Genomic DNA, 21,566 nt, shown 5'->3' with positions numbered 1-21,566 from the left:
ATAAATAACGCTGATGAAAATGTAAACTACGAGAGGCAGACACCTCTCCCAGAAGTGCTCTATCGAGAGAGAGAGAGAAATTATATGCATATGTGTTTGTATGTATATGTATGTGTATATGTGTGTGTATATATATGTGTGTGTGTGCGTGTGTGTGTGCGTATGTATGTATGTACATATATGTGTATACATATATGTACGTATGTGTATATATGTGCGTGTGCATGTATATATATGTCTATGTATATATATATGTATGAGTATATATATAATACTCTTATTGAGAAAATACTTTTTTTTCAATTAATTTAATTCAGTTAACTTAATAGATAAGTATTATGTTCCTATCATTTATGCTGTTATTGTTGTTGCTGCTCGTCTTCTTTTTTCTTTTTAATTATATAGGCTATTCTTACTGTAGTTGACTACTGTTATCACTACACTTTGGCAATATATATTTTTAAATATGTCATGCCAATAAAGCATTTGAATTTGAAAGAGAGAGAGAGAGAGAGAGAGAGAGAGAGATGGGGAGATCTCTAGAAACAGAGCTCTTCTGAGAGACGTGAGACAGAGTTGGGAGGGCAAGAGAGAGACTGCTCAAGCTAGGCTCACACAGACAAGCTGAGAGATAAAGGATTTGGCAGCTGAACAGAGTGGAGCTGGGGGGGGTTCATCTGATCAGTGCCGATTCAGCGATACACTGAAATGGGGATATGGTGAGAGGAAGTGAGCTACTTGATGGATTCAGACAGGTACTGTGGGTGGCTGAGCCTGGAGGAGAGGAGAGGAGAGGGATGGAGGGAGAGGGGTGGAGAGGACAGATGGAGGGAGAGGTTCATGCCTGTACTTCCGCTAACCTCACCAATGTTCCATTTCCTCAGTATAAAGCACAATGAAAACACCACCACTGATTATGCCTCGCTATGGTGTGAGTTAACGGTGGGTGAAAGTAATGAGCCAGGAATACGCTGCTGATTGGCTGTCTTAACACACAATAGGTTTCTGTCCACATCAGGTAAAATCTGAGAAAAAGGGGCCACATGGTGGCGATGGCGATTACAGCGCTGGATAGTCACGCTCGCGGTATGCGGCCCAGCCCCAGCTCACACCTCCCGCGCTCGTCCCCGGGCTCAGTCTGAGCGCTCCTCTCACTGCTCCCCGTGCAGTCTGAGCGCTCCTCTCACTGCTCCCCGTGCAGGCTGTGCGCTCACAGCCGTCCTCCCCTTCTCCTCCTGGCTGCTGTAACTACTCCCCGCCCAGCACATTCCCACGGCGTGCCAGACACAGGGCCGCGATCTGAAGCTGAGCCACATCCTGATCTGCGTTCACCTGACTCACTGCTTACTCAGCGGGCCCCGCTCCAAACGCGCGAGTCACCCCCCAAACCCGCCAGCCGCCGCTGCCTTTCAAGCTCCGCCTCCGCCTTTCAAGCTCCGCCTCCTTCCAAGACCAACAAGAGAAAACACGAAAGACATCGATATCCTAGGTTTATTTAACCTAGGAAAGTCAGTTAAAACTCATCTTCAGCGAGGGCCTGACAATAGCTTAAGTATTAAATAGCTGCTCTTCGAGCACAAACAAGACAAAAACATTTAAGGGCAACGAAAACTGCAGAGAAGGGTCCATTGAAATCCACTGCTCTATCTGGACATGACAGCAATAGCCAGCAGAGGGCCTAGCATCTGACTGAAGCTGGTCAGGGGGTTTGTGAGATGGTAATGGCTGTTACAGTCTCACTGCAAACACTGCACATTTTTCACCCCCACAACAGTGGCAAGCCCTTTCAAATAGATTAACAAATGTATCACTTGGATTATGATTAAAATTACTGAGGGGGTTAAAGGAGTTCATTCAGCAACAATGCGGTCACAGCACAAACGGAAGACTCCGATTGGCCCTCGCGCATGAATGGGATTTCTGTTCCTCTGATGAAGAGCTGGGGGGGAGGGAGGGTGACGCTTGGGCAGGGCTGGTGGAAAGTTCCAATGTGGCACAGCAGCTTATATTTCAACCTATGTTCTGTACACCATACACTTAAACACCTCTGCCCCAAAGAACAAAAAGCATTATAATCCAAGGGGGCATATTAAAACATAAAAGAACCAAAGGAGCTGGAAGATTCCCCCCCTGAAAACAAAGCTGCAATAAACTGCGCTTCTATGGTGCCAGGAGGAAGTGGCTGGGTTTGCTTTACTTCAGCCACTTCCTGTGGGAGGCACAGTCACCCACCTGCACGGATGACTCAAGCATCGGCTCTCACCTGCAGCCAGCTAAGCAGTGTGAAACCAGCCTGCCTTCCTGAATCAGGGCAGGATTACACAACCCCCCGCACTCAGCCTGCTCAATTAGACCAGAGTGCCACGTCCAGAACTTAAGACGAGAAATGATCTCATTTCCATATCTTTGGATAGACCTTCTCAGGCAACTCCAACGGCGTGATTAGGTCATCCTCAGTGGCAGTGCTCCAAGAAATCATTTTATATATCTCTTTGGGGCAACAGCATTTGTGCTACATCACTGAAAGGGTTAGAATCAGCCAATCGCTGGCCTCGGCCCGGGGTGCCATGGCCACAGATGACCCTGTAAGGCTGCTGCACCAGGCAGCTCAGTTCAGCTGCACCGCGCTGAAGTAAAACCTGAAACCCACACAGTTCTTCAACAGGAAGCTGTACGTTTCCCTTTTCCGCTACAAAGAAACACACAATCTGAAGGGGCTGGGGGCGGGGAGAGCGCGCGGTAAGAGCGAGAAAGATTGGGGGGGGAGAGAAAATAAATAGCAAGTCTCAAGAAAGTCACAGAATTAACCGAAGCGGCTCGGCGGTGTTGCAGGTGCGGTCGAAATTTGGGGCCGCAGAGCAGAAGTACCCTGCTATCACAGCATCTCTGCAGAAACTGTGAGGCTACCTGTCTGAAGTGAGAGCCTGAGAGCCTGCATTACGGGGTCAGAGTGCTTGATATGACAGAGAGTGGAGACTCACACACTCACACACACACACACACACAGACACACAGACACACACTCACAGGGCTTCGCAGACAGGCCCATCTTCCCTGCTGCAGGCACACACAGCATTGGGCTGTGCTGAACCACATACCCAGCCAGGCGCTACCTGCAGAGCTGCCAGCAGGTTCCCTTTGTATTTCAGTCTCCCCGTCGCGTCTGTGACGCATTCTCAAAATGCCAGGGGGCGGGGCCGTCCCACCGCTTCCATGTTCCAAATGCAGCCGGTTGCGCTGCAGCCACAGGGAACGCATGCGCCATTACCCCCCCTAACCCATCACCCCCCCCCCAACCCCCCCCTCCCCAGCTCATCACCCCCCTGACTGACTCCATGCACGGATCTAATACATCACTCAGAGCAGACTTCCTGACTGACGGGTCTGTGCCTTGGGCAATTATGGCAGCCGCAGATATGATCGATATGGGCTGGAGGGGGAGGAGTTCAAATGGCTGAACGCAAAGCTAGAGCTACATTTTCAAATCAAATTTTTCCGTGTGCAAGGGGGGGGGGGATTCTTGTAAATGGAAGAAAATGAAGAAGAACCCAGGCTGGGTTTCCTAAAAGTGTAATGTAGGTTCACAAGTCAAGGGGGTTTTCACAGAGCTCAGATTCGGGGCAAACTGTAGCCAAAAGCAGAAGTGTATGTGAGGGCAGACCTGCTCACAGGCACACACACAAAGGAAGTGGCAGTACAGAAAGGTCAGAGGTTAAAGTCAGTAACACAGGAAGTGCTGCACTCGGTCCCAGTAAGAGAGCGAATCCTCACACAGAATTCTCCACCAAGACTTCCCTGCTGGGATTACTGAACTTTTCCAGGTGCTCACGGATTTGGGTTCCAATAAGCAATAAAAATGACTGTCATAATTCCTAACGGCTCAAAGGGCTCAGCCGTGTGAAGTATTTATTCCCTTTCCCCGCATGTGCCCTCGCAGCAGAACCGCAACACTGCGCCAGATTGCCAAGGCCTGGCGATGTTTACACAGGCCAGGGTGTGCACCAGCAGGGACAATAGAGTGATCTGGTTAGGACAATCAGAGAGCCCCTCCCATGTCCGCCCCCACCCCCACTGCAGCCTCTCCAGGGTTAACGTCAGGTCACCACCATGCCAAAATCTCGTGGGGAGTGGGGGGTGGGGGTCCTGGGTGTGGATTCCAGCCCCACCGGGCCACCGCATTCCACGGCATTCCGCAGCGTGGGCCGGCTACGAAGACCCAGCATGCCCCTGGGGATATATATAACACGGGAGGAAGACCGCCATCTGTTACAGTGCGGCTGGCCCGCGCGGGCACCGAGAACAGCCGCGGCGCTCCAGAGCTCCGGATCTGCCCCTGCCCACCATGTGACCACCGCGGGCACCCTGCCGGGATACAGCAACCCGCAGAAAAACGCCAAAGCCGCTTCTGACAGCGAGAGCAAATCTCTGACGACAGGCTTCACCCTTCACAACAGCAGCCTCTGTGGAAAAGGGCCTTTTGCATGCAGCCGCTGTGCCCAGGAGGCCAGACGACCGTAAAGCCTGATCAATAAGAGACCGCGGCCATAGTAACGAGGGCGAGGAGGTTTCTCACCAGCGCCGGGCCGGGCGCGCCAGAGGGGGAAGGAACCGCTCGGTCGGCCGTACGGAAATACGGCTCAAACCATCTGGACAGGTCTTTCTTATTAAACAAATGACAACAGTCCAGAAACTGAAAACATTTTTTGCAACTAAATACAAAGATGCAAGATATTCTCCCCCCCTCCGGAAAAAAAATAATAATTCTTCACGGCTTCAGCGTGCTATCAAGGGAAACTTGCTGCTAGGCAGAAAGTATGTCAGCTCGATGTGACAAGTTTCCATGTTTGAATGTGGAGCCTGAAATATTGCAGGGTGTTAACATTCCATTCTCTCGCTCTTTATCTAGGTCAAGGACCCAGATCGGCTCCGGCAAACTGCACTTGTGGGATCACAGGGTTACTCACACTCCCCCAACCGCCTCGGTCTGCTCAGGGGCATGATGGGAAACACCAGCCAAAAGTGCCCCGTGGGTAAAGCACCCAACTCCAAATGCAATGCTTCTGCATGCAAGGGAAACAACCTGGGTCAAATATGTATTTCTTCTGGATTCAAATACTTTTCTGTGCTCTATTGATCTTGCCTGGTGTAATTGAGCCTGCCAATATGACCAGAATGTGGGGTTTGCACTTTTTGAAAGCATTTCATTGGTTCCAATACACCAGACAAGACCAGTAAAGCGTAGAAAAGTATTTGAATCCAAAACAAATACGTATTTGACCCAGGTCTGGAAAGAACACATTCATCTTTAAATAGCCAAAACACAGAAAACGCAAATCCCAGTTTTAAAACCATCACTTCCGATCCAAGGCCAAAGTGCCACTCTCTCTCCAAAGCAGTCAAAGCACACTACTGCTACCGGTCAATATAATTCTGTGAGCAGCAAGGAGGGACGGCTTCAAAAAAGCTAAATACCGAAAAGATGGCAAATGCGGGTTTCTCAATCTCAATGAAATCTCAAACACACCTGCTACAGGGCACTGAGCTAGGGCAGGAGAATGCCAACCGAAAGGCATGTCCTACATACTTCTGTTCAGGGAACTTTTTTTAGGGGAGATTTAGAAAAAATATATACTGGGACGCTAGGTCACCTTAATTAGCAGGTGGCAGGGTGGCACTGCCGTCACAGGTACGCTGTGTCCCGCTCACAGGTACGCTGTGTCCTGCCGAAGTTTCTGCGGGACCCAAGTCATTATGAGCTGCAGCTAGTCTGCTCCACTTCTGACCGTGCAGCAGGACAGCCCTGCCAGACGAGGTCCTGCTATTTATAGGGCCCCGAAAGCGCAGACTGTCTCTGCCCAGCCAATCGTGCAGAGGAACAACCGGCCAGGGCCTCCTACCGACGCGCTCCTGGCACGGGCGGCCGTTGTTCCTTCAGACAATGGCAGAAAAACTGAAGGAGGCTCCTCAACAGCACATCGCCAGTAACGGCTGCTGCGTGCTTCTGAGTGAACCCGCTGACAAAAACGACTTCCTTTCTGGTAACAGCCTCGCAAACTGCAGTTCATATGATTAAAATTTGTACGGCTAATTTAGCTGTCCGTCTGTTCCTCTTTACTTATTTACCGCTCGAACTTCCTCGGTTTCCAGTAAAGCAGGCGCCCTACTTTTACCCCTTGTCGGGGGGTAACACAAAACTCAAAGTGATGTAACAGCCTCTGACAGCAGCACCCAGCAAAGCCACCTAGTTTCAGGGGAGGGAATGTATGACAAAGAGTTTGAGCGCTTATACGTGTGCGTGTGTGTGTGGGTGCGTGTGTACCCGTGTGTGTGTGCTTGTGCATGAGTGTGTGCGAGTCCACCTGTGACTGAGTGATTGTGACCGGATATTTAACTCAAAACAGCCCTCTCAGGTCCTAAACGGTTCGGTCACTGCAGCCCTCGACAGTAGGACAGGCCGGGACCAAGCTGTGGGTCTGTACTGGGGAAACTCACTGGCTTAGGACAGTGCAGAGGAGTTCACGTGCTTCATCTGCAAAGCTATTCACACAGGAGGAAATAAATACTGGGATGGAGTGATGTTCAGGAAACATTCCACTCAGACCAAGCACTCCGGTACAAAAGCTCTTCCTGCTCCAGCAGTTATTCTGCCTCCCCCTTCACCCCACAAGGCCAACATATACTTACAATGTTACCTGGAGTTAAGGCAACAAACATAGTTAAATTCCCCGAGTTCCAGCCATGCTTTCTGTTCATACATTCTGTCTATGCGCAGGCTTTATGTTCATACTGCTCTGATCAAAGCACTTTCTCAGGGCCTGATACGAAGCCCAGACTCCCCCATATCCTGGCGCGCTCCAATTTCACAGGCATCATGCGACTTGATTTATATCTGCACGTGGAGTGGAGCTTTCCACCCTCGGTCAACGGGAGGTGACAGTTAGGGAACGCGCATGTCCGGTGCGTGAGGTGTAAATGCCTTCGAAAAAAGGAGAAACGCATTAACCAATCAAAAGCAGGCAGCTAGAGAAGAGAAAACAAGGCCGCAGATATCTCAGAGATGAGCGCAGCTCGCGCACGCTCTCCCCTTATGGTAAACGCTGGTCTTTGTTTCCACTTCAGATCTCGTTAAGCTCGAAAACCGCATTCGGTTCGACCCCAGCCACGCTCTGCAGAAAACGGAATTCTTTGCCGAGTTAGCGTTCGAACGCACGAATAATAACGGCAGGGTAAATGCGCTCCCGCCTGTTCTCGGTAGCTGCAGCCGTTTGCCTGAGCCCAGGGCCCGTCTGCTGAGGTTAAAAAATCAATTCACCAGAAGCACATCAGTGAACTGCCAGCCAGCAGGTCTGGAGCACCTTCATTAGTCTGAGTGGAGAAACGCACAGTGACTGTGCTGCCTCCCATTGGAGGGACCGGGAAGAACAAAAGAGTCTGGAGTGGCAACTCTGCTGCCCTTTTTTTTGTCCCAGCAGAGCGCTACCCCCTCACACTACGGACTGACGTCCTGCCACAGGAATCTGAGGAATGTGGGAGGGCAAACAGAAAGCCCCCCCACTCCCCACTCCACATTAGGGATGACTGGCCCGGTGCAGCCCCCATTCACATACTGCAGCAGTTCCTGTCCTCTCCTCTGTGGTGTGCACACCTAAACTCACCCCTCTGGGTTTCCGTTCTGCATAGCACCCTTTGCAGGAGGTGCAGAAATGCAGCCGGGTGAGATTCACATAGATACATTACAATAAGAACATCAAACAATACAATCCTGCGCTGCGACTGCATGCATCTGGAGGCTGTTTCCACACTGCCAGCACTGCAGACAGCAGTCCTGCCCAACCTTCCAAGATTCAACCTCTGTGAACTGTGACTTGTGCGATTTGAAAATATGCGCGTGCAAGCAGCAGCACAATGGAAGCGCAGACACTGCAGCCTTAGAGGCTCATATGTGGCTTCGCTGGCGCTGACAGTCGAAGGGCACGCGGCCCAGCGCGCCGGAGACGGCTACGCTTCCCCATCAGCCCCTGGCGCCGCGCCAAGCGCAGAAAATCAGAAACGGGCCTGAACCAGAGCGGGGGAGGAGTCACGTGAGGCTCCGGAATGGGCAGGGAGCCCGGATGGGACGAGGAATAACGGACAGGTCGACTGACCAATGGCAGGCCTTTCCCCCCGCCTCGGGGCCGGGGGACCGTGTGCACGCGCTCGGCATCGGCTGCACTACACGTCCGTCACCGGCAGGTCTGCGGCGCTCACAGGGATCGGGTTGCAGTTCTGCCGGCCAGGACTGGGGGTGGGGGCGGGGGGGGCACGGGTGCGGGGGCGGGGGAGGGAAGGAGGGGGGTGTGAGGACTGTGGGGGCGGGGGTTGGAGAGTTCGGGGGGCGGGGCTGGGGCATGCTCATGCTTATTAGGGCGGTTCCACGCTGCTTTCCTTCAAGCAACAGCTAAGCACAGATGTGAAATAAAGCCTGGGCTTCCACACACACTGGCTCTGCTGAAGCAGCTCACCAGCTCAGATCAGGGAGGATGAAGTTAAAGTTAAATAGTGCCTCGTCACCAATGGCAAGCTGCTCTGGATAACAGCAGCAGCTAAATGCCTATAATGTACATGCAAACACAGCACACACTGCTGCATGGGGAACTATTTCATTCAATATCATTTTGTTAAGGCGATATGATGCTACACTGTTACCATGTGCATTTTAAATAAAGTTAATTTAGGAAACTGGAGTACAACTTCGTTTTGTATGCAGCGATAGCAATCTGTCCAGCAAAGCTGCTCCTTTTGTACCAATCTGGAATGTCATTACATCATTTAAGCAACATTCCACAGTTTCACGAAACTCAATTTTTTTCTATCCATTTGAATCAGAAACGCTCTTGATCTGGAGAACAAAAGCTGCAACAGGAACATGAGATTATAATCAGCGGAAACAAAGGGAAATGATTAAAATAATAGATGGCGAGAGGCGGTGAGCGGAGAGCGAGCGGAGCGGAGGACGGAGCCGCTGTGGGCTTTACGCTCTTACAGCAGGGCTGGCCACGGGGGCCAGGCCACCCGAGGAATTTACTGCCTTCCAACCCCTCTCAATCACGACCTTTATCCTATTTCAGCTACCTGAGCACAGACTCAGGCAGGGTGGGTGGGGGTGGAGGGGGCGGGGTGGAGAAACAGTAAGGGTGACAGAGTGCGTGTGAGAGAGCGAACGAGAGAGAGACAAAGAGAAGAGAGACAGAAGGCGAGAGAGAGCGAGAGACTAAGAGAGTGAGCGAGAGAGCGAGCGAGAGAGAGAGAGTGAGCATGAGAGCAAGAGAGAGAGAGAGCGAGCGAGCGGGCGCGAGCAAGAGAGCGAGAGAGAGCGAGAGAGAGAGCAAGAGAGAGAGAGCAAGAGCAAGCAAGAGAGTGAGAGAGAGAGAGAGCGAGAGCGAGCGAGAGAGAGAGAGAGCGAGAGCGAGAGAGAGCGAGAGCGAGCGAGAGAGAGAGAGAGCGAGAGCGAGAGAGAGCGAGCGAGCGAGCGAGAGCTTTTCTTCATAAGCAGCAGTCTTGACCCTAAGGAAATTCTGTGGAATTATAGCACACTTCATCACATGCTGTAGATCACCGTCTCACAAGAGGAGGAGGAGCAGAAGGAGGAGGAGGGGAACAAGCCTTGGCAGGCCGGCTTGCTGAGTTTCACAGACAGGCATGGAAATCTACTGGAGATTACAACTGAGACTTAGAGGCCTTTCCCTGTTTTACGTTATCCGCTAAGCATTTGGCACAAGCGTTCAGAGAGCTGGGGGTTGGGGGGGGGATAGGAAAAGGTCTGCACAGTCGTTTCCCATCCAGAAGCCCCCGCCTCCCGAAACCACTCATACGGTCCCCCTCAAAGGGTTACACCGCAGAACGCGTCCAATCATGCACATTATTCAATTGCAAATGCGCTCCGTGCCATTAGAATTTTCCAGGAACAGTCTGTGGGCCTGGCCGCAGCTCTCAGCTTGGCCCGCCTCCCTCTCTCTGCAGAGGTGAACTCTTCAGCACACCATTGTGATACAGGGGATAGACTCTGTACCGGGCTCCACATACAGATACACATGTTCAGTGGTTAAAGGTGCGAGAACTTAAATGAAAAAATGCAAACTATCCAATTCCAGTCTCCACATTTATTCAGTATTCTTTTTCTAAAATCACAATTTATGTTACTAATCAAAATCAGTTTTGTGAAAGAGATTATCTTGTGGCAAGTTTGCGAGCACCAGCTAAGAACTTTCCCTACAGCTTCCCCACTTAAAAATTAATAAAAAATAAGAAAAACACTTCAGAAAACATTATCTGGTCCCCTTAACCACATGAATATTCTTGCTGAAATATAAAGCACTTTCAGTTTTATCTGCTTCCTAAAACTAAAAACTCAGCTGGTGACATATAATGCCATGGAAACAATTTACCAAGCCAATCTGACCCAGAAACACTTCCACTTTTTCAAAATTAGAACTGAGAAGTACATGTCTTTCAGAATCTTTTAGAGCTAGTTTTTAATATGTGCACTACAAAAGTTAATTACCTGATTTAATTCAAATAAAAACACCAAAAGAAACAATGACAATAAATCAGCCCACCACAAAGTCTTCAAATGAATCTCTTTCTAGCCAAGAGCTAGTCTTGATGCCCTTCTCTGAAACAATCCTAAAGCCTTTTCCCCACAACAAGACCCAAATGGACCGATGCTTTAAATGTGGAGTACCCACAGCATCATGAAATTTAAGCATAACTACCTTCCTACTGCTTCTACTGCTTGGGTTTTGTTATAGACAACCAAGAACTAGGCGATTTGTTCATGTTGTGTATATTAGATTTGTGTCAATCAATTTGTAGATCCACAAGAAAATGTCAACCCATTTAAATGTCAATGAGATTACATGGTTGCAAAGCAAAACCATTTAATTCCATTTTTGAAAATTCCTTTGAAAATAGAGGCTGCATGCATTAAACTGGGATGCCACTGAAATCAGATTTATATTTCATTTTTTATGACAGTTCAAAGTCATTCTGAGGATAAATATAGCCGGCAGTGTTAAAAGTAGACTGGATATGGGTTATAAAGGAACTAAGGGGGAAAAAAACTCCACCATGGGGGGGCAACTCAGGCACATGCGTTTGGTGACATCACACAACACAGAAAGAAAACGCCACAGTATTACAGCCAGGGATTCAGATTCACCCAACACCCCCCCCCACCACCCAAACCCCAGGATTCAAATCCTCCCTGCCATCATTTGCACAGCTACTTATTATTTAAAGATCAAATTATGCTTTCTGAATGTTCAAAGCACCTCATTTGTGAAGGAACAAAAAAAAAAAAAAAAAAAAAAAACAGGCCTGATTCGGCACCGGCGTCAGGACGATAAAATGCAAAACCCAAAATAACCAACCGCCAGCCGCGTGTCACACAATGTGTCAGAGTAAATTTCCATCCCTGACGGCGTCCAGGCGCGCTAACGTGCTAACGTGCTGGCGCGCAGACGCGCGCTGGAAGAGGAAGGCCCGCGACCACGCACAAATGAAGGAAGCGCTCTTTCTCCAGCGCGGTCTTCATCCCCGCCTGACTGCGGAGAAGCTCAACAATTAAAGGGGAAATGGCGATGGCTCCCATCCACGGGACGGGGCTCCTTCCTCCCGTGTGCACATCCTCTGCGTTACTCGCACGTGACCACATCCTCCTGTGCCCCGCCAGACCCGCCGGCAGAGAGGCTCCGCTCCGCACAAAACGCCGCTGTCGCCACGCGACTCACAACACAAACGGGGGTAGTGAAAAAAACAGACACATTTTCATTTACAACATTTCTCCCTCTCTAATCCAACGACGACGTTGAGTAATAAAACATCGGCGCGCATTTGTGCGTAGGGGCCTTCCTCCTTCTGCAGCAGACTGGTCTTCCTCTGGCATGGGTCCTATACAAAGTGGAAGCTGGAAGGTGTGCCAAGTTTAAGTGGAGCGTCTGTGATAACCAGCTTGTAGTTTCACCGCGTGACACCATTACAGCAGCCTGACACACGCAAGGTCAGAGAGGCTCGGCGAGCCCAACGGAAACCCGTCACCGGGGGCGGGGCGGGGATGAGGCGGGGGCGGCCGTGATATCTGCTGGGAAGGCTAACACAGTAAAAGAATCTCCTCTGTAAAGCGCAGGTCAGGCGCTGCTGCTGCACACAGGCCCCATTCGGCCCATTCCAGTGAAAACGCTGCTTTGTCTCTGCTTTCTGCTGTCTCACGGCAACAGTAAAAATCCGCTCGCTGCCCCCCCCCCCTGCCCCCCTTCACCAGTGCCAGGGAGCGAGAGGGGCACAGAGGCGCGGGCCTTTAAAGACCGTGATGTCACCCTCCGGAGCCATGCGTGCAGTTAAAGGGACAGCTGTGCGACAGCGCGCAGGGAGGACCGCACGCTGGCCACCGCCGGCGCGCTTTCAGAGAACGCATTCCTCCTGCCGCTCGCCAACTCAACCCCGGAACTGGAATAGGTATTTAAAGTAATGATTCAGCTAAATTGCTTTTTCAAGTTCCTGCCATGGGTTGAGAAAGCAGCAGTCACGAGGACCACTTCTCCCTTTCAGTACTGTAAGCATAATTCTGAATAAAGCGCCCACATGCCCCCCCTGCTGCCCCCCCATTCAAAATAATCAATGCCCCGACCCCAACTGGAGACGGATAAACAGTCAGCGTCCGCGTGGTCAAACGAAATAAAGACACCAGACGGGAAAAGACAGCGTTCATAAATCATCACTGAATTCAGCAAGCCAACCCCCAGAAAAGTCTCCATTAAAAAAATAATCAACTGTGAAAAATATGCAGGCTGACGTCAACTTCTAAGACATGCATATACCCTTGTGTCTTGCATAAAGAGAATTAAACAAAAATAAGTTTGAATGGATGAGGAATGCATTTAAATAGCAAATAATTTGACCTGAAACTAACAAAGAGAGAACCCGTATAGCCACTAATCTATTTCTGGTGCAAAATTTAGCAGAATTTATTTCGTAAATCTTTTAAAAAGCAGAGTTATAACCAGATTGCAAGATTGGGGAAATGATTCCATGAATAAAAATGATAATGGACCATCTGCTGAGAGAAAAAAACAAATTCCCTTCTACAGACATGAATGAACGGCATTCAAGCACAAATCCTCCACTCCATTGCAAAACTGGCTTTCTCCCTCATAGATTAGTGCTCCTGATCCTTGTATTTTCCTATAAACACCACTGACCAGATTAAGCCCTCCCTCCCCTGAAAACAGAGACCAATTAAAGAAGCCCGCCTGCTCCAGCTCACGGGCCAAACTACCAAAGTTCCTCAAGGACAGTTGAGGCAGGACAGACAGCCCTCCACATTCTGCACCCCCTCCGCTTGCTGCTAACGGCTAACAGCCAACCCCCCACCTCCCTCTATCAACCCCCCTCCCCCCTCCCCCCTCCGAGCTGGGACCTCTCGCTCCCCCTACAGAGACTCGTGACCTGGGGTCTCGCACGTCCCTCATCTTCTCATCCTGTCTCCTGGAATGTTCCCCTCCCCCACCTCCACCCTCCCCACCCCCACCTCCTCGAACCACCCCAGAACAGTTCCAGATGCCCCTCAGTGCTTAGAGTCCTTGGGCTCCTGTTGCTACCGACGGCACCAAGCCACCCGAGGCTCCGCAGGCGGATTCCCTCAACAGGGCCTGTAAAGCAGAGGCTTCCCTCCGCTCCTGGGGAATCTGAAGTGCTTTCCCTTTACATCCACAGACACCCCTACACCAAGGCAGCCCAGCCCTGTTCCTGGAGGTCTACGGTCCTGTAGGTTTTCACTCCAGCACTGACAAAGCACATTCAACAGCGAGAGATCTTAAGCTGCAAATTAGTTGAATCAGGTGTGCCAAATCAGGAATGAAATCAAAACCTACGGGACGGTGAATCCCCAGGAACAGGGTTGGGCAGCCCTGCCCTGTATTACGTAACTCAGAACATAACCTCACATACTTTATTTCTAGATATTCTAGTGTCATCTTGTAGGAGCCCATTGGCTGCTGCATGTTACAGTAGGGCCCATATATTTCTTAGGTAGTGATTTCACATAAATGAGCAGCAATTTGGGAGAATCTGAATGCATGTCATTTCTTAATTAAAACAACATACTAAAAATATAAAAACAAAAGTAGATTCTACAGCACATAATCCAACATGTTTTTCCATCACGACTTTAACAGTACTTTCAATAGCCACTAACTGTCCTGCGTTGGAAGAATTGCCTTCTTAGTAAATTATACGTCATTTACCAAGAAGGCAACTCTTCTAAATACAGGACACAATCATTACAACTTTCCCCTAAAATTCCCCAATAATTTCAGAAACAGTCATTTTCCATTTGAACTGATATCTTTTAACGCCTGCCATATTAGTTGGCAAAGCAAAGACTCCAAAGGTGTCAGGCCTAACACTAACTAGCCAGCAATCCTCTGAAGAATCACCTGGAGACTGGGCACCAGCAGGGAATACTGCAAAGGGGGAAGGTCCCTATTCAAACAAGGCAAAAGGCCCCGCGAGAAATACTGCCATTAAGACCCACTCGGCCAATCCTGAGGAGAGCCTACATGGGGGGGGGGCTTGTGGAAAGGAGAAACCTACTGGTCATGCAACAGCAATACTCTCTCAAGTGTGATCTGCAGTAAAAACAAATTACACAACTCTCCAAAAAAAAAAAAGCCAATGAGTTTAGCTCTTATGACTTTCAGAAGAATCTTGTGATGCAAGGGATGGGAGGAGGGTGGGAGGAAAAGACAACTCTGTTCCGGTGGTCTGATCAGTAATGAGATAAACGAGTTCAATTTGCACTGACAACCCCTGCAGTTATACTTGTAAGTAAACATCTGATGTTTTTTTCTTTTTTTTTTTCCCCTCAGGAGGCCTTCTCATCCATTCCCACCCAATCCACAAAGCCAAAAGAGGTCTGACCTTTCAAAATCTTCCTTACAAACTCATTTCTAATGACCAAGGGATACACACAGCAGTCCCAGTTTACACCCACTGGTCAGCTTTCCACACTCTTATTCCATGAAACTAGGAGACCAACGGTTATGGAACGACAACAAACAAATCAGTACGTGCTGGTACTGGACATCTGCAATTACACAAATCTACCCACCATTCCTCAAACATCTGGGATGGGCCCTCTGGCCACACTAGCACAACCCACACAAGTCCATTCCCTCTTGGTGCATCACAAAATACGCAATAAAAACCCCCGTCAACTCTTAATGCAACTACAACAGCTTTATTTTGGGCTGTTATTTATTTTAAATTAATCTGAATTAAACTTATATTGTGCAAATGTTCTGTGCCCAAGGAAACGTCTTCTGACGCAAATGTACATTTGCTGATTAGTTTTACTTAATTTGCTCCCGGGGCTAATCCATTAATGACCTCCTGCTTTACCAAATCCGTAATACAAAACTAGGAAACAGGACAAATGGCAGAGCACATAATCTCATTATTTCAGACAATGACCCAGTATACGGCGACCCAGAGACTCCGTAGCTGTTACTCGCTGAATAGGAATTTTCATCGCGGCCAACTGGACTTTAGCCTGAAAAGGGTCGTTCAGGCACGGGACGGACGGACACGGTAGCGTGCGGTTTCTCCACGGCGACGCCGGGTCTTACCTGCAGCTCACACCACGCCACCTCCACCGTCGTCTCAGTGTCCAGGCCCTTGTACACGGTCTTGAAGGAGCCGCGGCCGATCTCGATGTCGAACTTTAAGAAGCGGCCGTCGGGCGAGGTGCCCACGGCCTTGGTCTCCACCTCCTCGATGTCGTCGATGACCTTCTTCTCGGCTTCCCGCTGCTCGGCCTCCGCCCGGGCCTTGGCGGCCCCCTTCTCCTCTTCCTCGCGCTTCTCCGCCTCGGCGTCCTCGCCCTCGGGCCCTCGCCCCGGCTCGCTCCGCGCCTCCTCCGCCGTCCCGGGAGGGGCCGAGGAGGACCGCTCCTCCGCCCCGTCGAGCGCGTCCCGCCCCGCCGGGCTCGCCTCCTCCGCCGCGCCGTCCGCCCCGGCTTCGCGCCGCCCCCCCGGCTCTTCGGCCACCGCCTGGGCGCCCGCGGCGTCGGGCTCGGAGGCCAGGCAGGGGGCGGAGCCGAGCCCGGCGGCGGCCACGGCGGGCTCGCAGTCGGGCGGGGTGGTGAGGATGCAGGCCTTGCTGGGCAGGTCCAGGGCGGTGGCGTTGGAGTCGCAGATGACGCTGCGGCGGAAGAAGCGGTGCTCGGCCGTCTTCAGGTCCCGGTCCATGGTGTGGCGGCGCCGCCGGACGTCGCCCAGCTTCTCTGCAACCAGCGAGTCGGAGCTGGAACCGTTACCGTTTTTCGGGGGAGGGGGAGGAGGGGCCAGGAAGGTCACGACCTTGTTGGGGTTTTCAGACATCTTTCTTTCTTTCTCGTTTGGGTTAACGTGAGCAGCAGCAGAAACGAAGACAGACACAAGGAGAGCGGCAAATTACTACAGCCAACCGAATTTTCCTCTTTTCAATTTCGCTGTTCCTTGAGCTGAACTCCTCTTCAAAAAAAAAACTCCTGGGACGCAAAAGTAAAACTATAAAATTAAAACAAAAACAAAAAAAAAAAGAGAAAAAAAATTTCTCTGAAGAACTCTGAGGAGTTTGTGGGGTAGCCCCACCTGTGTGTCACTGATGGTTAATGCTTTTACAGCGCACAGGGTCCGGGCCCAGAAGAGGGGGTGTTCTTTTATAAATGGAAAAGAACAAGACAGAGTCACAGAATAGCAGGCGCTGATGCTGACACACAAGGACCGTCAAATCCACACCATCCATCCTGCAGTAACCACGGCACATTCATTGAGCAAAAGAGACAACCGTTAAGAGCGGGGAGCTTGGTCTTCTGTCCGTCAATGTGGGCGACAGGGGTGCACAATCAGCACCTAGGTCCAGGATCACTGAAAAGAAAAGAAAAACAGAGAATGGGTTTAATTGCGCTGTTCTGCACCCGTCTTACACAGGGCATCTCAGCAGCCCGGCAGGCAGCGACACCGGAGAGGGGGGGGGGGTCGAGGGATGAGCTTCAATGACCTGGAAGCGATTCTCTGGCAGCAATCAGGCGCCCGGATCAAAAATTCATCAACCAACAATAATCCTCACGGGGACGCGGGTGGCTTATCTGCGCAAGTGCCTCAATGGTGATCAAATTACACGGCTCTGCTGCATGAGGGTGGACTGCACCAGCTCCAAGACCAGCGCCACCGCCGCCATTCAAACCAGTCCATACCAAAGACACAGAAACCCACAGAAAGCTCCAGAAGTCACTTCAAACTTTGCAGTACCAGCAGGCTTTCAGCATACGCGTACGGAGTGAAAACACTTCCCCTGTCAACCCCTGTCTGAGGCTCAGAGAAGCACGGAGGAGTGTGTAGCTGGTTAATAGAAGCAGAGCCAGATGAGCGCTGCAAAGGCAAGCACTCAAAACGTAACGTCCTGATAACCTTTATCAAAAAAATAAATAAATAAACCCAAGTGTTCAACTCATGTCCTGGAGACCAGGTTTGTGTTACAGTGCCACAGCATTTTCAACAATTCATATGCATGCCTGTCACTTTTTGAAAATAATAAAATAGGTTGAATGGTCTTCTGCCATAAAGCCAGGAATTATAACACAAATAAAGTGTCTCAATTAAAATGCATATTGAATTTCTGGTGCATTGAGATCATGTCCACATATTTATGAACATGCCCTACAGGAGATGGTTTGTCTGAGGGGAACAAAGAGTTAGTGGTTAATTTCCCCCATCCTCTAACATCTTTAAAGATCATGTGAAAATACTCCTAACTACTACCTGCTCCTGCTGTTGCTGCTACTACTAATAATAGTAAAACATTACTATGTCTACTATTATTAGTAAAAAGATTAGCGAAAGGCAAGTCAACGAATGTATTTTACTAAGCCATCTGAGCCCAGCCCACTCACGGACTGCTGTAGGCACTTCACTTCTGAGAGAAACGCTGGTACTATTTCAGCACCGCGCGCATGCAATTTTCAAATTTCAAAATTTAATTTCCAAATGACACCATAAAGGAAAAAGAAATCAGAAGATCTTTCCATATTCAAAGATACGTCGAAAACACTGGTGAATTCAAAATGCATGATGTTTTCAACTACTGAGATGCATTTACACGTTCTAAATACGCCCATCGTTACAGCTGTGTGCCTTGTGCTGTCCAACCACCAGGACAACAAGTCAGACCCGTATACAGACATATTTAACAGAAAACGTATATTCAATCCAGTTACAACATTGTTTAACTTTACACTTCCATTAGAAAGGAAGTTTCTTGAAGCCTGCTGCTACCGCTGGGGCCATAATCATGCAGAAATCAGCAGACACAGAGGCTACAGCTCTGGCCTAGCCCGCAGTTCAGATACCAAATTTAAGTCGGATTAGTGCCCGCAGTGCTTTACCAGTGTAGACTAAAATCAACCCAGCAAGCAAGATGACAGTTGCGGAGCAGTCCAAGCCGACGCTAAAACAAATGTTGCCTACTCCATATGAAATCTGAAACGCTCAGAATGCAGCGTTTTAATGCCTGTGGTGATTAGCCAGCTGGTTATTAACCGACGACTGTGCACATCTTGCCAACGATAGCTAAACAGAGTACAAATAATTTAAACAGCTACCGAAAAACATTTGAAAATAAGTACCCAGCCAACAAGCTAGTTAATTAGTCGCACAGTTAAATACTGATAAAGTGCAAAACATGTCGAGTACCTCAGCTAACTATTAAAAAAAGTACCACCATAACGACGATAAGCACTTATTTAAGCAATACAATAGTATCGACTCCCATTCCTCCTGGTCGCCTGCAGAGCTGAAAGCTAGCTAAATTTCCAATGTAGTAAGGGGGTAGCAACCTGCAAGTATTACCAAAGTAACAAGTGAGCTGGACAACTGAACTGAAGCGGGTCATTTCCCTGTTAATAAAATTTTCTGACTAACTATCCAACTAGTTTTTGTGACTCATTGGCTTTGTATTAAGCATTGAACTATCCAGCTTTCTTCATACTCAGTTAGCCAGCATTACCTTTCTTGTCGTCACAGCCATTTTTCTTCACTTCGGATTAGTCTGTAGGCAACTGGAATGCAGTGGTATTTCCAAGCAAAAATAAATGCACAATATATGGCCACAACTGGTCTTCCAAAATGTGCAAAACGATGAACTAACATCAGCTAGAATGAGATGACCGCAGATCCGAGCACACGCGTCGTTAGCAAGTAGCTAGCTAGCATGCGATACATTCCATAGCGACAGTGTTTGACGGGTGTATTTTTAGTAAGTTAAAACCACGGCTGGAAAAGGCCACTTCAAGATTGAATACTTAGTATGGTTTACGTTACAGTAAAACAATAACTGTGTAGCAAGCAAGCCAATCAATGTTACTCCTTTGACTCTCGTTAGCTTCGGCTCCGGAGTGCCAGAAGAGAGATGGGGGGATGTTGTCTAGTCCCGTCCGGCTACAACTAATGTTTCGGTTGCGTTGACCTCGATAATTTCTTCTGCGTTTAGTTTTCGCCATAAACTATACTGTAGTTCACGGTCATCAAGGAACAGTGCACAGCAAAATCCACTGCGGTTCACCCCTTTTTTTAGTTCGTCCGGACTAGACCAAGATTAGAACGTGAAGGTCCTTTGTTTTCCTAACAACAGACAAAAATGACAGTTCCGAGTTTCCATGTGTGCAGTTTCTCCTTAGACGTAGCTACAGCAAGCGGTTAAAAGCTACAACGATCAGTCGAAGTCATTTTTTGCCCGGCACGTTGTTTTATCCATCGACACACTAGTCCGAAACGTTTGTTGTGGCGCCGTCTGAACGCGTGTCCGACTCGACTGAATACTGACAGTGCTACTGCAAGCCAGACTTTATCAAACACACAGGCCCGGGAAGCCGCCTCCCTCCTCACTGCGGACGGTACAAAACTGTCACACGGTCAAGACCTAACTAGCTAGTCAGAAAAACCAAATAGCCAACGTTACTGTGGTGATGAAAGCGATTATTGATTTAGAAAACAGGTTGTACGTGTTCTACAAATATCTTCGTCTTAAGCTAGTACGCTACACGTAATTGCAGTATCCATAGCATCGCTAAATGATTTATTAGTAAGCTAAGTTCGCTGACGAATAAGCTAGCCAGCTAACTGGCTTCCGAACACATCACCGATACCACTGGCAAGCTGCCTATCTATTACTGAACACACCACTGGCTAGCTAGCTAATGCGATGTCGTGCCGGTTTCTCACTGAGACTGGGGAAATAAACAGACGCAAAGGAGAAAACACCACCAAGATATTAATAAAGAGCCATTCAAAAAAAAAAACTTAGCAACGTATCACACAATAGCTTGCTAACTAGCCAGCTGCCTGCATCCACCACTGATAACGTTAGTTTGCGCTATTTAGTTCGCAAACATAAAGCAAGCTAGCTTCCTAGTATCTTTCAAACAACTAGTTACACGAAAAGCAAAACAAGCCTAAAGCCTTCCCTCAAAACATAACATAATGCTGTGATTAATTTCTTTATTTTGGATTAAACTCCATCTACATATGCTTGCTAAGGCTCGTCGGTCCTATCAGCTAAATGGCGACTTTACCTCTTAAACCGACAGAGCCTCCCCCTCCCGCAGCTTCAGATAGGATGAAACTCTTTCAGCGCCTGCGCAATAGCAGAATGAGCTCACCAGCGTTCATTCGTGAGGACAAAGCTTCCTGGTTTGGTCGATGGAAATATACTACATTTCCCAAGTTTCATAATCAAAACCCGCGCGACACCGTAAAACTCTTTAACGGACACCGGCTTTGAGACAACAGTATTTTAAACGAACGTTCGACGCACTAGTCTCTGATTGGTCAATGTACTCTTCAGGTTTAGAAGTTCATAATTTAATTTAATCGTTTGAACGTGTTGAGCATTCTTGAACAAAAGACACCGGTCTTATGATTTTAGTTGTTCATAAGATGTTTGTGTTATAGACTACGTTACATTGAAAACACTAGTTTTGCTTTCTCACCTGGGCTAATTTGCTTCCAACATTTTTATGTTATCAAATGCACTGCTGAAATGCAATGCGTGGGATTAGTGTGTTATCCAGTTTTGAATACAATATTGTGTTGAATTATTTCTTCAATCAAAATTGATAGTTACGAGTTTAGTATTTCATTTACTGATAATGGGCCTGTTGTTCACATTATAATTTTTTTTTAAATCGGCAGAAAGAGCATAGAAAAACCGATGGCCTACAGTCCTCTAATACCACTCTAATACAGTGACAATATAGCCCCGTGCATGTAAATAGCATGAATCTTTAATTATTTTTCTTGACCCAAGCTGCTGCTCGGAAGCAAGCACCGGAAATTAGGCTAAGCTACAAAAGTTACGTGCAATGTTCCAAATGGCTGTTTTAAATATAACTGCATTGATTTAAGATCAAATGAGCATGTAATTATATCTTGAGGTTCACTTCAAATGCACAGGTCCCTCTGGCCTTCAGTATTTGCAGAATGGAGCAGAATTTT

The 21,566-nt window shown here is 48.7% G+C and overlaps 1 protein-coding gene across 1 annotated transcript in view; it reads right to left on the bottom strand.

The window, feature by feature from the left end:
* wnk1b (WNK lysine deficient protein kinase 1b) overlaps window positions 1-20,638 on the bottom strand; it is a 98,225-nt gene extending 77,587 nt beyond the window's left edge. The window contains 2 exon segments of the mRNA XM_064343396.1: window positions 15,663-16,943; window positions 19,081-20,638. Coding sequence (XP_064199466.1) covers window positions 15,663-16,415 — 753 coding nt within the window. The 5' untranslated portion in view covers window positions 16,416-16,943; window positions 19,081-20,638.
* Between the last annotated feature and the right edge of the window lie 928 nt (window positions 20,639-21,566).

This window comes from Anguilla rostrata, chromosome 7, assembly GCF_018555375.3.
Source record: "Anguilla rostrata isolate EN2019 chromosome 7, ASM1855537v3, whole genome shotgun sequence".
NCBI classification, from domain to species: domain Eukaryota; kingdom Metazoa; phylum Chordata; class Actinopteri; order Anguilliformes; family Anguillidae; genus Anguilla; species Anguilla rostrata.
This window is presented reverse-complemented; position numbering and strand designations above follow the sequence as displayed.